The sequence below is a fragment of the Lithobates pipiens genome, unplaced genomic scaffold (assembly GCF_037356315.1).
Source record: "Lithobates pipiens isolate NorthernLeopardFrog02 unplaced genomic scaffold, aLitPip1_a1.2 Scaffold_19, whole genome shotgun sequence".
Classification (NCBI taxonomy): Eukaryota; Metazoa; Chordata; class Amphibia; order Anura; family Ranidae; genus Lithobates; species Lithobates pipiens.
In genome coordinates this window covers 316,725,486-316,742,457 of record NW_027507764.1, presented here as the reverse complement: position 1 = coordinate 316,742,457, position 16,972 = coordinate 316,725,486, and the positions used below count along the sequence as shown (strand labels likewise).

The 16,972-nt window shown below is 38.4% G+C and overlaps 1 protein-coding gene across 2 annotated transcripts in view; it reads left to right on the top strand.

Annotated features, from left to right (window-relative positions):
• The window catches only part of LOC143996775 (cadherin-10-like), a 639,446-nt gene that overhangs the window by 522,251 nt on the left and 100,223 nt on the right, over window positions 1–16,972 (top strand). Inside the window, exons 7-9 of one of the 2 annotated variants that reach the window (XM_077492037.1) lie at window positions 3,040–3,293; window positions 12,078–12,214; window positions 15,335–15,388. In XM_077492037.1, the coding sequence (XP_077348163.1) occupies window positions 3,040–3,293; window positions 12,078–12,214; window positions 15,335–15,388 (445 nt within the window). The remainder of the gene's footprint in view (window positions 1–3,039; window positions 3,294–12,077; window positions 12,215–15,334; window positions 15,389–16,972) is intronic. The other variant, XM_077492038.1, reaches the window with a different exon arrangement.

The window sequence follows — 16,972 nt, the reverse complement described above, 5'->3', positions numbered from 1 at the left end:
ATGATGCACAAAAAAGCCCACAGTTTGCTGAGAACAAGCAGACTAAGGAAACTGATTACTGCAACCATGTCCAAATAAACGTATTTGGCTCAGATGGTGTCAAGCATGTGTGGCAGCAACCAGGTGGACAGTGCAAAGACAAGTGTGTCTTGCCTACAGCCAAGCATGGTGGTGGGAGTGTCATGGTCTGGGGCTGCATGAGTGCTGCCGACACTGGGGGGCTACAGTTCATTGAGGGAACCATGAATGCCAACGTACTGTGACATACTGAAGTTCAGCATGATCCCCTTCCTTCAGAGACTGGGACACAGGGCAGTAGTCCAACATGATAACGACCCCAAACACACTTCGAAGACAACCACTGCCTTGCTAAAGAAGATTAGGGTAAAGGTGAGGGACTGGCCAAGCATGTCTCCAGATCTAAACCCTATTGAGCATCTGTAGGGCATCCTTAAATGGAAGGTGGAGGAGCACAAGGTCTCTAACATTGACCAGCTCCACAATGTCATCATGGAGGAGAGGAAGATGACTCCAGTGGCAACCTGTGAAGCTCTGATGAACTCCATGCCCAACAGGGTTAAGGCAGTGCTGGAAAATAATGGTGGCCACACAAAATATTGTCACTTTGGGCCCAATTTGGAAATTTTCACTTAGGGGTTCCCCCTGGCTGCAGTCTTTTTGCAGTGACAGCTATTCTATAGCCAAGGGTGGGGCCCCCCGGTAATGTAACTGGGTGACCCCACCCCTTTCTGATGTCATGTGACATCAGCAGGGGTGGGTGGGATCATCCGTTTATATTACCAGGTGGCAACCAGGTGCCAACTTTTTACTGCATTGATACATGTCCCCTGGGGAAGTATCCAGGTCCCCATACACTTTTTATGGCAATAACTTGCATATGAGCCTTTAAAATGAACACTTTTGATTTTTCGCGTTTTTTTTCTGATAAACTTTAACGGTGTTCACATGTTCACACAAATTGTTTGTCTGTTCGCATTTTCTGGTGCGAACCCAACCAGGAGGTGTTTGGCTCATCTCTACCAATAACCAAAGAGTAGTGACATGGGAAGATAATGGCTTGTAAGTGTTACCACATTCTTGCACATTATGGCTAGAGCATGTTAATGTTGTCGTGCTTTAATCCAGTTTCTATCTTAAAATTAATATTAAAATGATTACATTTCATAATTATCCCACAGCACTGCTTTAGATTATTTTTCTTTAGCAGCTGTTAATAAATCTATGACTAATTAGAATGCATTGTTGAGCTTTAATTGCTGCAGAACTAAGATTGATTTTGATTATGGATTGTGTAATTAAAGGAAACCTGTTAAAAGAAACATGGATGCTTGTCTCTCCTTAAAATTCTAGTTGTGTGGATGTCATTCTAAATGTTTTGTTTTAATACCTTGAGTCACTGACTAAAAACCATGATATTATTAGAGGGTCTTTTTGCATACTTGTTTCAGAATAGCAACTCCATTTTTTTTTTCAATCCACAAGCATTGCAATCAAGGAATTAGTATTTTTAGAAGTAGTTCAGCATAGGCATCTCCTGAATTTTCTCTAATGGCAGATCTATTTTAGTTGCTTATTGTTGGTTGAAATATCATAGACCTTTAATAAAGTCTTATTTTGGATGTATTGCAATGTCTATACCACAAGACAAACTTACGTCTCAGAAATCTTAATGTTTCTATGTTATCACCTTTACAAACAGTGAGCAAGTAGTTTCATAGTTGATAATGTTGAATAAAGACACCAGTCCATCCAGTTCAAGCAGTATGGGTGTGTGTTCATGTCAAAAATAATTTCCTATATCCCTGTATATTGTGTTCACTAAGATACCCGTTCATGTGCTTTTTTAAAACTATCAATACTTCCCACTGACACCACCAATTATGGAAATTAATAATACATCCTTACCACCCTGACATTGAAAATTCCCTTATGCAGTTTAAGGAGAAACCCATTTTTCCTCCAAATGCAATGAGTGGCTCTTATGCCGCGTACACACGACCGGACTTAGGTCCGACAGACTGTCGACAGAGTTCTGACGGAGTTCTGACAGAGTTCTGACGGAGTTCTGACAGAGTTCTGACGGACTTTCCGAATGAACGGACTTGGCCACACACAATCACACCAAAGTCCGACAGATTTGAACGTGATGACGTACGACTGGACTAGAATAAGGAAGTTCATAGCCAGTAGCCAATAGCTGCCCTAGCGTCGGTTTTTGTCCGTCAGACTAGCATACACACGAGCGGATTTCTTGGTAGGAACTGGGTCCGGCGGAGTTCTGGCGGAAAAATTTGAAACATGTTCCATTTCTAAAGTCTGTCAGCACAGTGGGCAGCACAGTGGTGTAGTGGTTAGCACTCTCACCTAGCAGTAAGAAGGGTCGCTGGTTCAAATCCCAACCACGACACTACCTGCCTGGAGTTTGCATGTTCTCCCTGTGCCTGCGTGGGTTTCCTCCGGGTGCTCCGGTTTCCTCCCACAATCCAAAGACATGCAGGTAGGTTAATTGGCTTCTGTCCAAAATTGGCCCTAGTATATGAATTGGGACCTAGGATAGTGGGCTCCTTGAGGGTAGGGACTGATGTGAGTGTGCAATGTACAGGGATAGGGACAATTGTAGACACTTACTCAGGTTGAACTGGATGGACTGGTGTCTTTATTCAACCTTACTAACTATGAAACTATGAAACTATGAAAAGTCCGCTGCAGCCCACACCCGATCGAATGGTCTGCCGGAATTGTTCCGTCGGACTTTTGATGTTGAAAAGTCTGGTCGTGTGTACGCGGCATTACACTCCCGAGACTGAATCGATTATTCTCAATGCTTGAATCACCGTTGAGGTATTTGTAAATCACTATCATATGACCTCTCAAGCATATTTTCTCCAGAGGGAAATAGTTTTGTGTTTGTAGTCTGTAGTAATAAAGCTAATCCTCAAAATTAAAAATTAGAGTACAGGTTGCGAGACATAAATGTCTTCTAGGTGTGTAATATTACATCTTTTTTTTTTCAAACAGAAACTGGATTATGAAAGTAAAAGGCTTTACACCTTAAAAATGGAAGTAGAAAATACACATGTGGATCCACATTTTCACTACCTTGGTCCCTTTAAAGACACTGCAACTGTGAAAATCTCAGTGGAAGATGCTGATGAGCCTCCTGTCTTTGGAAGATCTACATATATGTTTAAGGTGCATGAAGACATTGAATTAGGAACAATAATTGGAACTGTAATGGCAAGAGATCCTGACACCATACCAAGCCCTATAAGGTAAAATGTAGTTAACTACTGTCTTATACAAAAGCATCAATGTAGAAGTCATCCAACACAAGTGAGGGGCAAACATGGGTCTAATGTCTTTACTGTTATGCTCCCTGTCTTGCAGTATACCATGCTTTTCCCTAAATAAAGTATTCTGTTTCAGTTGTCATGTCAGTTATCATGGGTCACAGGAAATATTGCCACAGCAAGCTATATGAAATCTTCTACTGCAAAGTGCAGAACCTACCCAAGGTGATGTTAGAGAGGCTAAAAATTAAAAGTTTCAAAATGGGAACTGTGTGATAAAGAACTGACATTTCTAACTTATTTTGGCAACAGGTAAACTTTTACACAAAGTCAATAAAATTGGTATTTTATTGAGCAATTTAAAAAAAAAAAAAAAAGCTTTACATCATACCATAAGCAACATGTCTGCATCAGAGTTCATATCACTTGCAGTGTAAGTCCAATATGATATAGAGGTGGATAGTAGGTTTGCTGGATAGTATTTTATTATGCTGAACTGATACACCCTTAAAGAACTTAAAGTGATTGTAAAGTCGTGTTTTTTTTTTTCCTATTAAAATAACAAACATGTTATAATTACCTGTTTTGTGCAATGGTTTTGCACAGGGCAGCCTGGATCCTCCTTTTCTTGGGTCCCTGGCTGGAGCTCCTGGCCCCTCCCTCCTGTTGAGTGGAAACAACAGCAAGCAACTTGCAATGAGGGCACCTAAGCCGAGCTGCAGCTCTGTGTATCCATTCAGACATGGAGCCATGGTTCGGCCCTGCCCTCTCTCTCCTAATTGGCTAAATGAGTTTAATTGACAACAGCATGAGCCAATGGCGCCGCTGCTGTGTCTCAGCCAATCAGAAGGGAAAACCCCAGAAGGCGAGGCACTCGTGGACATTGCTGGATAAAGATGGGGCTCAGGTGAGTATTAGGGGGCTGAGGGGGCTGCTGCACACAAATGGCTTTTTATCTTAATGCATAGAATACATTAAGATTAAAAACTTTCTGCCTTTACAACCACTTTAACTGTATCTGAGCACCACAAATCAAAAGCACATCACTCGGTGACCCCCGCCCCTTATGCCTATATAAGTCACCATACACCATGTCCATGGCATGGAGAGAGCGCAGTGTCAACATCAGAAAAACAGAAGAAGGAAGAAGAAGAAGACGACGATGAAGGAGAAAGCCGGGCCATCACTAGCAAAAGAGTGGCAAAAGATCAGAAGATAGCGGAGGGCCTTGTGTACAGTACCCTGTAGCGTGATAGGATCACACTGGAAACATTCTCGTGGGCAGGTGCTGTAGTTGCCGTTGCATCATAGTTGGTCCGTCGAACCAGCATACAAACGAGCAGACTTCCCCAAGGGAAATGGGTCCGGCAGACCTTTGGCAGGAAGATTTAAAACATGTTTTATTTCTAGGTCCACCGGACTTTGGGGACGAAAAAGTTTGCTGGAGCCCACACACGATCAAATTGTCCGCGGGACCAAGTCTGCCAGAAAGTCTGATTAATTTTATAAAAAGACTTCATAGGCAAGCTTTGTTGGCATTCCACTTTACAGGCATACCCCCCTTTTAAGTACACAATGGGGTTTATTTACTAAAGCTGGAAAGTGCAAAATCAGGCTCACTTCTGAAAGAAACCAATGAGCTTCCAGATTTTATTACCAAAGCTTAATTGAACAAGCTGGGGTTAGAAGCTCATTGGTTTCTAAGCAGAAGTGAGCCTGATTTTGCACTTTCCTGCTTTAGTAAATAATACCCATTGTGTACTTAAAAGTGGGGTATGCCTGTATAGCGTGATCAGCTACAGATTTTTTACTGTTCAGGAAGTAATTCTCAATCTCAGATTATATTTGTGATTCAAATAAGGGATTGTTAAGAAGGGAGGTATTTAGTCTCCAGATTGTGTTTCTAGGTGATTAGGAAAGCGGACATAAATTGATTGTGACTGGTGCATGATGAGACCAAGATATTGTTTCTATAGGTGATATGGATTGTAGCAGGTGTTTATCTGTAATGATTAGATCAATCCGAGAGTAAGATTGATGTGGGGGAGAAAAGAAGGTATAGTCTTTTTTCATATAGGTCTTCTCTCTTGAGTAGAGCAGAGAGTGCCAAGGGGCTGCATTTCGTTGGATTCGATGTATCCAATGCGGAGTCAACAATGTCATTAAAATCTCCACATATGATTAAGGGTGAGGATCAATTTGGGGCCAGTTTAGAAATAAGGGTTGTGTAGAACTTTTTCTGGGCTGTGTTGGGGGCATATATGTTTACTATAGTGAAGGGGCGGTTGTCAATTGTAGCTGAGAGGATTAAATATCTGTCATCCTCAAAAGCTTCGCTATGATGTAGCACGAAATTTACTGCTGCACTTATGGCAATCATCACACCTCTTTTTTTTTTTTGCGAATGCTCCAAAAAAAAAAAAGGAGTAACGTTTATGTCTGCATGAAGGTTGTTTAACTGCTTCAGCCCCTGAAGATTTTATCCCTTCCTGACCAGAACACTTTTTGTGATTCGGCAGTGCGTAGTTTTAATTGACAATTGTGCAGGCGTGCAACTTTGCACCAGAAACAAAATTGAGGTCCTTTTTTCCCATAAATAGAGTTTTCCTTTGGTGGTATTTGATCACCTCTGCGGTTTTTATTTTTTTTGTGCAGTAAAAAAAAAGAGCAACAATTTTGAAAAAAAGCAATATCTTCATGATGATAGGGAGCAGTGATCTCTGTCATGTCACAAGGCAGAATGGGGGAAATGCCTTGTTTACTTCCGGGTTCTGCGTCTCTGCGACATGATTGCCGGGAGACCGGCAGACATCGAGTATGGCAGTCGCAGGCACGGTCACCCTGTACACGGCGGTTGTGTACGCCTGCTAGCCCCGCCAATTAAAGGGGAGATACAGGTACGCTCATTTGCCTACTGCTGCCATTGTGCTGACGTATATCGGCACGCGGCGGTCGGTAAGTAGTTAAGCTTTGAGAAGTGGGTCTCTTGTATGCAGAGAACATCTGCATAGTGAGCTAAGACTTCTTTACAAAGAAGATTGCATTTGAAGGGGAGTTTAGGCCTTTGGCATTTATGGATGTGAGCATATAGGCCATGATGCCCAGTTATGTCTGGGGATGTTAGCTGGGAAGAGAGACTATACCTTCTGGTTGTATCAAATAGGTACAATATAAAGACTAATACAGTTTATGCTATAGAAACATATACACAGTATATAGTGTAATATTGAAAACACAGTGAAGATAGCAAAAAAAAGTGCTTGTGTAAACCATTCAACTAACAAGTAGTACAATTTGGTGGTGCTTAGCACACTATAAAATGAGGGGTGGAGAAAAAAAAAAGTGAGTGGACACTATTCAGGCTGGATCAAAGTAGACAAGAGGACTGGGCATGGTTATGATCTAGTAATTGCAGTCCATTTTGGATGCCTGATTTCTTGAGTCAGGTGACATGAGAGGGAGACCTCATCGACCTGTGTCACTGGGAGCAGTGGGGAGGAAACCCCAGTTTGTTGACTTTTTCTATCCATCTTTGGGAGTGAGGATGGAGACAGTTTGTTGTTGATGTGTGACCAGCAATTTTGTGGGAGGCCCATCCCTAGATTCTTTTTTTTCTGTTAGAGAATAAATGTGATGGGTTGAAAGATCTGCTCAATTCCATTGTGGCCGGAGAGAGGTCAATGAACAGCTTGGCATTGGTATGGGGCTGGCAAAGGTTTTGAGACTCTGGCGGTAGAGAGGATTTGTTCCTTAATGTGAAAAAAGTGGATCTGGGCTAAAACATCCCTTGGGATGTCATCAGGAAAATGTGATGGTTTAGAAATTCCATGAGCCTGGTCAATCAGAATATCACATGCATTGAGGCGAGGCAGCAATGTTGAGTTAAGTTGCTGTAAATAGGAAGTTATTTCATTTGTTTTGATTGATTCTGGAATTCCTCTGAATTTGATATTATTTCAACTAGAGCGGTCTTCTAAATCTGATAATTTCATCTTAATGTCGTGAATTTCCTCTGTATGTTTTCTTCCATAGCATCTGCTCTTTCTTTAAGGCAATCTATTCTGTCGTGCATCTAAGACATAACGATTTGTAGCTCCCTATGTAAGTCCTTTTGCAAAGTGAGTAGCATGGACATAAGCATTGCCTCAGAGACAATGTTTTCTGTGACAGGGATCGAGGCTAAGGAGGGAGCTTGCTCTGTGTTGCATGTGCCTGCAATAACAGCTGACCATAGCTGTTTTTTTAGCCTGAGGCTATTTGCATGGGGAGTTAGCAGGTGAGGTTGCCAGTCGCTTACCTCTCTCTGTTTCCTGTACTCCTATAGTGTAATTCGGGGGTGGCAGGGTGTCCATGTTGTCCCTGAAAGTGTTACTGGATGGGGTCTCCTGTTTGTGGTAGTGGCAGTGTGACGCTGACAGGCAGACTGGCTGTGTCAGAGCATTGTGTGTTTCTGGAGCCAGCGCCATCTTGGAGTCTGCATAGCCACAGTGGAAGGGTCATAGTGTGTCAGGCGGCACAGTGTAGATGGCTTGTTTTGCCTTCTGGATATACCCTGGAGTTTCCTCTGGCCTTCCCCTTGCAGATTATGTGGTAGGTAGGAAGGAAAGTTGCCACGAGTAGCTGGTATCCATGCAGTGGAGTGTTGCTCAGACTTCAGGCAGCCATCCCGGTCCGAAGAAGGCCACACACCCCTGAATTGGTTAGTATGTTAATAAACACTTCACATGTTGTTCCTAATGGTCAATAGTAAAGCATTGTTAGAGATTAATGTGTAAAACAGTAGACTAGTTTATGGTAATTTTGTTTATGTCAATATATGTGCATGGCAACTAGTTTTATATTAGAATACACATTGCACCTTATAGTAAAAAGCTTTTACTATGTGTTAGAAATAAAATAACAATTTTATTGACTTGAGTATTTAGATGGGCTGGCTACATTACCTTTATTTTCCAGTCTTTTATTTCATTTATTTTCACATGCTGACTTTCTAAGTAACACAATCCCTGTTATAGGGAGAGGAGGCTTGCTTAGTTTCTGATTGTTCCTGATGTTGAATTCAAACACTTACCCCTCTCATTATATACTGAACATATATGAAAGGTTATGTAGCTCACATAAGAGAAATGGGAAAGTTGGAACATTATTACAGATTTAAATTCGGCGCATAAAAAAATTATAAAGAAACTGGATTTCTTATAGGATCAACAGGTATGTTTCTGCATTTTTGGAAATGTACTTAGACCAAAAAATGAATAAACACGCAACTATATCTAAAGGACAATCTAGAATATATTAAATCTCAGTTCTTGGGTTTGAATATATTTAATGTTTATGTCTTGCCAAAAGTAGTCAGAGATGGCAATTTTTGAGCATATAGTAAATGACATATTGGCACACGTTAAATTTAAGGGGGTATTTAGCACTATTTCTGTTGTCTTTGAGCAGTGGACACTGTGTAAGCAGGAGCATTGATATAAGATGTGCGCCTTTGCTTCAGTGCATTCAAGCTAGTTAGCAAGCTACTCAAAAAATGTTATTTCATATTTTTCTTATATTATAAAAAATGCTGTACTGGAATTTTGCATCAAACATCCATTTACATAATGGAGAAGTCTTTTTTTTTTTTTTACATAACTTAGAGTAGAATTGAGTATGTGAGGTGAATACACTTTTCTTCACTTTGATAACTCATTCATATAGTGTATGCATTTAATAAGCACAAATATGTGTCAAGACTGCCAAAAGTCACAGTATAGATATTCAAATACTAGTACATGTATGTTTTACAGAGTACAGATGTTTGGTTAAACAGGTTGAAAAGAAAAAGTTGGTCTTTGGTTTCCTCTTAACTGAATGCACCTTTGTGATAACCACAGATTAAAAACTTGTGCCTTTAAAAAAACATAAATAGCTGGAATCTAGAATTTAGGCATATGTACATTTGAATACTGTGAATTATACATACTTAACTGAATGCTGAATGTTGATGTTATTTGAGGCTTTTTAGAGATAAAATCCTAATTACCCAGCAAAGTAAATGTTCACTTATATTAATGCATACGATAAACATGTGTTCCCTTCAGTCATATGCAAGCAAAAATATATAATTCTTTTATTTATCTTGAACATAACTGGGTACCCAAAGTGAAAAATTATTCGCTGTATTTACTAGCATAAATCTGGGCTATTTTATTTTCAGAGGGGTACTTCCCCCATGTCAGGATACACTGATCAGCACTGCAGCCATTATCCACAATGGCTGATCAAATGCTGTTTTTTTCCACCAGGACTGATTTACAGAAGACAGTCTAGTGTCCAGCATCTGTTGAACAGGGAGGGGCACACATACATCAACATTTCAATACATGTTTACCAAGTTTAAGTGCACAGTCACTTTGCAAATGTAACAGTTTTTATTTGTTATTGAAATCAAACCCATTCAGGAGAATTCAATAATACAGTAATAACTTTAAACTAGTAGTAAACTAATACTTTTATGGTAATAGTTTTCTTTAGAACTACATGTGCCTGATTCAGGCAATCATTTGCTCCAGTTTCACTAACATTACCATGAAATGCATTACAAGTAGAGCTAATCACAGCCACTTTAATAATCTTTTGCTATGCCAGTGAAAGATTCTTAAAGAGATACTGCCATGTCGCAGATGTCACATACCTGGTTATTGAGCCTGACTTGAGGAGGAAGGCCTCTCTTACAGCTCCGGCTCAAGAAACAACTGAGAGTGGAACAGTGGCTGTAAGAGCACAGTAAGGTATGAGTGCCTGTACTATGTCCAGTAGCCTGTGCAGGTAGAAGCTGATACACCAACAGGAAGGAGCCAGGAGACAGAGGCAGCTAAAAGCAGACAGATGCAGCAGGTAGAGAGCTGGCTGGTAGCAGACTGGCAGGTCCTTGGCTGGCTGGGGACAAGCTGTAGATGCTTGACAAGCAAGAAAGGAACCAGAGAGAGCATGCTGGACTGGACATGCTGCAGCAGACTGGATGAGCAGGATGCAGGGCAGGTAGCTTACCAGGGTTATCAGAGGCAAACCAGGTCAGGATCAGTGCTGCAGCCCTGTTTAAATAGCCCATTTGTTGCCACTATTTGTGATAGGCACGCATGCACGCATATGTGTGCACATATGTGCATGCCTCTGTCCATCTGCCTGGACAGTTGCCTTCCTGTGCCTGTGCACAAGTATGAACCTGGGAGCAGTGTCTGTGCTGTGGGCAAGCCTTCCCTGATAACAGAATAGGAGCCAGTTGTAATTAAGGCCAGATTTGAGCTGGGGTACAGAGATATGCTAGTGCCCTGATTGGGCAATGTCTGTTCAGGAAAATGGCTCTATCCCTGACCCCAGATAGTAATGATGTCTTTACCAGAATCTGCCAGTGCCCATATTTGGAAAATTTATTGAGTCCCTAGGTGGGTTGGGTCTGATAGGGAACTGAGAGACTAGTTCCCCAAATAGGTTCATCTTACTTTTGACTGACAGCAGATGGCAGTTGGCAGATTCTAAGGTCTCTAATGGACTAAAACGCTGCTTCCTGCTGTTTACTGTCAATCAACAGGCAGGTAGAACTCATTGGGAACAAATGTCTCAGTTACCCATCAAGCTCAGCCCACTGCTACTAAAACAAACTCCTTGGCCATGCACCTCACAGTGTTATAGGTGCCGTGGCTGGGGAGGAAGGGAGGCTGCACATTGAGGAAATATTGTCCAGAATGAACACTGTGATCTTAGAGGCAGTCACAAACTGATTTATGTATCTGTCTCTGATAGGTACATGAATTGGGTGCAAGCACTGACAATTTCAGATAACTGCAGCCTGGCATCATTCTAAAGGATATCTACAAAACCACCCCTCATACCTCAGTGTCAGACTCTAACAGATTCATGTACCTGTTTCTGACAGGTACATGAATCAGGTGTAAGCACCAACAATTTTGGTGCAGTGCCCGTACAGAAAATACAAGCGTGTCTATAACACCCTTTATGAATTTCCCTTTGTGTTAAACAGTTATCAATAATGCAATTATATAACACAAACAAGAAAACATGAAAAAATCTAGAATACAGTATCACATACACCATATACCATATACTTATTTGATGTACCATCTTAACTTCGGTAAATGTGTAAAAAGATACAACTTGAGAAAATGCTGCATAAGAGGAATACAGGGACTAAATTGGTTCAGAGAAAATAATGCTTCTTCAAATATTCTAAAGCTTTACTTTTCATATATTCTATGTGCTCTCAAATCTTTGTTCAAGTTTAAGGGACAGAGTCTTTGTCATCTGTGGCCATTCATCATCTATTAGATCAGAAAAAACAGACGATATTTATAAGAAGAAACTGAAGTCTCTGTCCTCATTTTCTTGACATAAGCCAACAGCTAACTGAATGACTATCCCCACAGCAAACAAGGAGTCAGTTACAATAACAAAAAAATGAATAATACATGACATGTATGCTTATATCATACTGTATGTAAAGGTTAATTTATTGCAGATGTGACAGAGAAGCTTTTCTTTTATTATACGTTTTTCCCTTCATTTTTTCTTTTCCTTTCTGTTTCTTATTTATGTAGGACTGTTTCTGATCATCAATTTAGTGTAACTATTTAGTGACAACGCTCACCATTAAATATTTTACTAACATAAGAAGATAAGATATAGCTATATATTGTCTATAAATACCTAAACTGTAATTATAATAGTAGTAAAATATCTCATAAATATTTTTTTTCCTACAAGATTTTCTCTGGATCGCCATACTGACCTTGACAGAATTTTTAATATACACTCAGGAAATGGATCAATTTATACTGCAAAACCCTTGGACCGTGAAATATCCCAGTGGCATAATCTTAGCATCATAGCTACGGAAATTAGTAAGCTATTTCATAATCATACTTGTTTACTGTGTATTCTTCACTGCACTACCATCAATTGCTTTAATCGCCAAAATCCTATTCTGTGACCGTAATATCTTTTAAAAATTATGTGCTTCAAACTACTTATTTATACATTCAGTCAGAGTATGTACAGAAATTCAGTATTTCCCTCAGGTCACACTTTGATTCTCTCTGATTGTCAGTGCTATACTCTCCTTCCAAAGCCTCTTATTTTCATCCAGTTTCTAAATGGCGTGCATGTAACCTTTGGGACAACGACCTATATGGTTTATCTACGGAAATGTTTTTCTTGAATTCTTCTTTGGCCTAATGCACATTATATATTGCATATTTACTTTTCTGATAAGTATATATATATATATATATATATATATATATATATATATATACTGTATATGCACATATACAGTATATGTTAGTAAAGCAACTATTATCCATCTTTTAAGAAGAAACATTGCTGCCATCATAAAGCCACTTTCATTAAATTGTTTTAACTGGTAATGTGGTCCTTTATGGAAGCATGGGCTTCAAAGAAATAAATACATTTGGTTAATTTAGTTATGCATAAGGGGTATTACAATGTGTTTAATTTACTATATAAATAGAAAATTACTATGTTATCCTAACAATAGTTCTAACAAATATTTTTTAAAGTGCCTACTTTACAATGATGAGTAAAATATTATTAATAATAATAATAATAATAATAATAATAATAATAATATTAATAATAATAATAAACCGTGATAAACTAACAAAAATATAATATATTCCAAAACTGTATATAGCGTTTTTTGATTGCTGTAATTATCATCACAGCACTCAAAAAATCTATATAGTTTTGGAATATATTATAATTTTTGTTAGTTTATCACTATTTAGTAGTATTATTATTTTTATTATTATTATTATTATTATTATTATTTTATTATTATTCTTAATATTTTGTCATCATTATAAAGTAGGCACTTTAAAAGTATTTGTTGGAACCAATGTTAGGAAATAGTGCAGCATAGTAAGTTTCTATTTATATTGTTGTTACATGACTTTATGGGACGTGATTGGTGCTAGCAGCTGTCGATTATTATCGCTCGTCTAGTATATTTTGTTTTTTATATATTTTGTAAATAGGTAGCTCGCAAGATCCTCATAGCTTGGTTTCATTTACTATTTAGAGCATGGAAGCTGCCAAAAGCAATGGTCCTCAAATCCTCAAATCGGCATATTTAAACAGATGTTAAAGATAGGATAGGAGGGATAGGAAGGCCACATATATCCTATCTATTGCATATAGCATACATTTATTGCTCCAACATCCCTCTATGGGCATTGAAGCATAGACATGTTTGTGTACTTATAATATATTATTTATACTGTATTTCACATTTACACAACCTAAAAAGGTAAAATAAATACAAACCAATGTTAAAAAAGTATTTAGTTTTAACTAAAATTCACTTACACCCAGTAGAAAAACATCACTTGAAAGCATTCTGTGCTGTTGCAGTATTTTTTTTTTCTGTGCACATATAATAATTAATTTATCAAAAATAGCAGAAACCATGCATTTGAACAAAAACAGGGAGAGACGAGAAAGGAATTTTAATTTATTACGATATAATATTATCACTAAAATTAGCAAAAGGGGTAGTGTCTTCACAGTAAAATATAACTTTAATTTCTGAAGAATAGAAAGAGCAAATTAAAAGTTACAACATAACAGTTTTATAAAGTAGTAGCCCATAATTGAAGTTGCCCTACACTACCTCTGTATTTTCCTAATATGTTGCATTTTCTGCAATTCCAATTTCCATGTTTTATAGAAGTAGAGCTCTCAGCTGTACCTGCCTGTTGTTTATTGTGAATATGTCAATGGGTTGATTTGTCCATAATCATTTAAGACCACAGAACTGTATGGTAAAGTTGTGTACAATGTTTCAAACACAGAGCTGTTATTTGATGAGAAAAGGCAAGATCAGTCCTTTACAGAAGGTGCAGGTGAAAAATTATAGCTGAAAATCCTTTTTTTTACAGTAGCATAAAACAATGTCTAAATGGTGTTTTTATGTTCCCATAGTTTATTTACTGTGCATGTTTTTTTTTTTTTTTTTAGCAAAGCAATAAATAAAAAACAATGGTCTGTAATAGTAACACAGCAAATATTTATTTTCAAAGCCAAAAATTGGATTTTCCAAAAGCTTAATGTAAGTGCACCTTAACAAGCACAGATTGCTCAATACAGTCAACCATCTGTCTTTGTTGAGTGGCCAAGTGGAAGATCAATATGCAATGACAACTGGTCAAAATTCCTAAATTGGTGATAGCTATGATCTAAAAAACTGAAATTCAGTTTTATACAGAGAATAGAGATCCACATTTTAGCTTTTTTTTTTTTTTTTAAATATAATTAGCAGAGGTGAAGTTGTGCATTTACACTGTTGAGAACAAACTGTAATGTATTTTACAAAAGTTTATGTTTGCCAATGCAACTTTTAACATAATTATGTTATAAATGAGTAGTATGGTTAAGGTTCATAGTTCAAATAATAATCTTCATACTACTTTCTGAATGAGAACAAAGTGTAATGCATTTTACAAAAGTATTTTTGCCAATGCAACTTTTAACATAATTATGATATAAATGAGTAGTATGGTTAAGGTTCATAGTTCAAATAATTAATAATCTAGTTACTACTTTCTGAATGAGAATATTTCTTGCCATGGTCTAACATTTTTATCACGGCTTTTTTTAATGTCTTTGCCCTATATCATTTAAAAGAATCACTGGATGGCATTTAGCATGATTTTAGCTCTTGTGTTTAGTGAATTCCAGCTGAGCATCTTAGCACAGTAATCAAATCACAATGCATATCTTTTCAACAAAAAATATTCACCGAAATTGCTTTAATCATGGCTAAACTGGACCTTACAAAGAATTACATCTGATACATAGGCTTAAAATAATTTCAAATGTAAATTCATTGGTAGTTGTCTTTCCACCAAAGCAATTTAACATATCATTTGTTAATTAATTGATAACTCTACTTCCTAGTGAGTAAACAAACACATTTCTATGTTTTTTTTTTTTCCATCAAGCAACACAAGACCCAATGAGAAAGTATAAAGAAATGCCCACAGCAAACATAAAAGGTACTTACTTAAAAACAATAATGGTAATGTTGGTTTGGACAACCACATTTTTGATTTTTTTGATTTTTTTTTTTTTTTTACATAAAGTGGAAAAATAGCTCAGTTCCAAAATAAAATACTATGCAGAGACAGTGATATAAAGTATGCATCTTATGGGGTTTGTTCCCCTCCATCAGGTGGGTGGCAATGCTAGAAAGGTCACAGACTTGATTGATGTGGCCAACAGGGATGATTCTGCATCCTTAGTACTTAGTTTGGATGCGGAAAAGGCTTTTGATCGTCTTGGTTGGCCCTTCCTGTTTGTCATGCTGTGCCACATTGAGTTCAGAGGCCCCTTTTTGCGAGTAATTCAACACCTTTATACCAACCCAAAGTCCCAAGTAAAAACCGCCTTTCCCTTCTCTTCTTCCTTTTCAGTAGCTAATGGTACCCGGCAGGGATGCCCACTCTCACTATCTGCAGAAGTTCAAACATGCGGGGCATATCGGTTAGAGGGAGATAATTCAAAATGTTACTGTTTGCTTACGATAGTATCCTCACCCTGATTCAGGCTTGAAATTACCTACCAAATTGACATGCTGAACTTAACTATATGGAGCCCTTTCAGAATCTAAAATAAACGTGTCTAAATCAGAGGCCCTTCCAGTTAATATTCCAGAGGTTGACGTTAACCATATAAAGGCCAATGTCCCTTATAGTTGGAAACTTTATGGAAACTCACTGCCTTAAAGTATTTGGGGGTTTATATCACTCCAAAATGTGCTGCCTTGTGTCATAACCCATCCCCTTTCAGTCTGTCAGGGCTCTGGTGCAACAGTGGAAGAAACACCATATCTCCCTTTTAGGGCACCTCCATCAAGATATCTATTCTTTCTAAACTTTTGTATCTGTTTCAAACATTGGTAATTCCAGTTCCTTATGAACATCTGAGAAAATTGCAAGCAGATCTGATCCTACATGCTTGGAACTATAAGAGACATAGGATGCCCCGCTCAGTACTCATGGCATGATGAGGGCCTAGTGTTCCCCAACCTTATAAAATACTACCAGGTGGCTCAACTGCACATGATAGCCTCCTGGTTTACCCAAAAATCTTACAATAAATGGATGTAAATCAAAAAATTATGTCTGGCACCTGTTCACCCAGACAACCCGCTTTGGAGTGCGAATGTGGAGGTATATCCTAGTCGTTTGTTGGGGTCTATGTGCCAACTTTAGCAGCTCTGGCACAAACTATCACATCAATATGAGCTGCCATCTGAAAATCACTGCTGACCTCTTTCATCTGCAATCCCAAGGTGCCTCACTCACCGGATGTCTTTGCCTTGGGCATCGCAGAATTTATTCCATTTTGGGCATCTAGTAGACCCTAGGTCTCGCAAATTTCTGCCATTTGCTGAACTTCAAGATCAAATTTCCAATACCTACTAAATACTGAATGCCTACTCCATACCTGCATGGGACAAGCATACTTACATGTTTTGTTGGGAGAAGGCACTAGGTGAGGAAATCCTAATAGAGATATGGCAGGTGATTTGGTCCCAAGCAGCCAAGAGTTCCTTTTATACTCTCTATAAGGAAAAT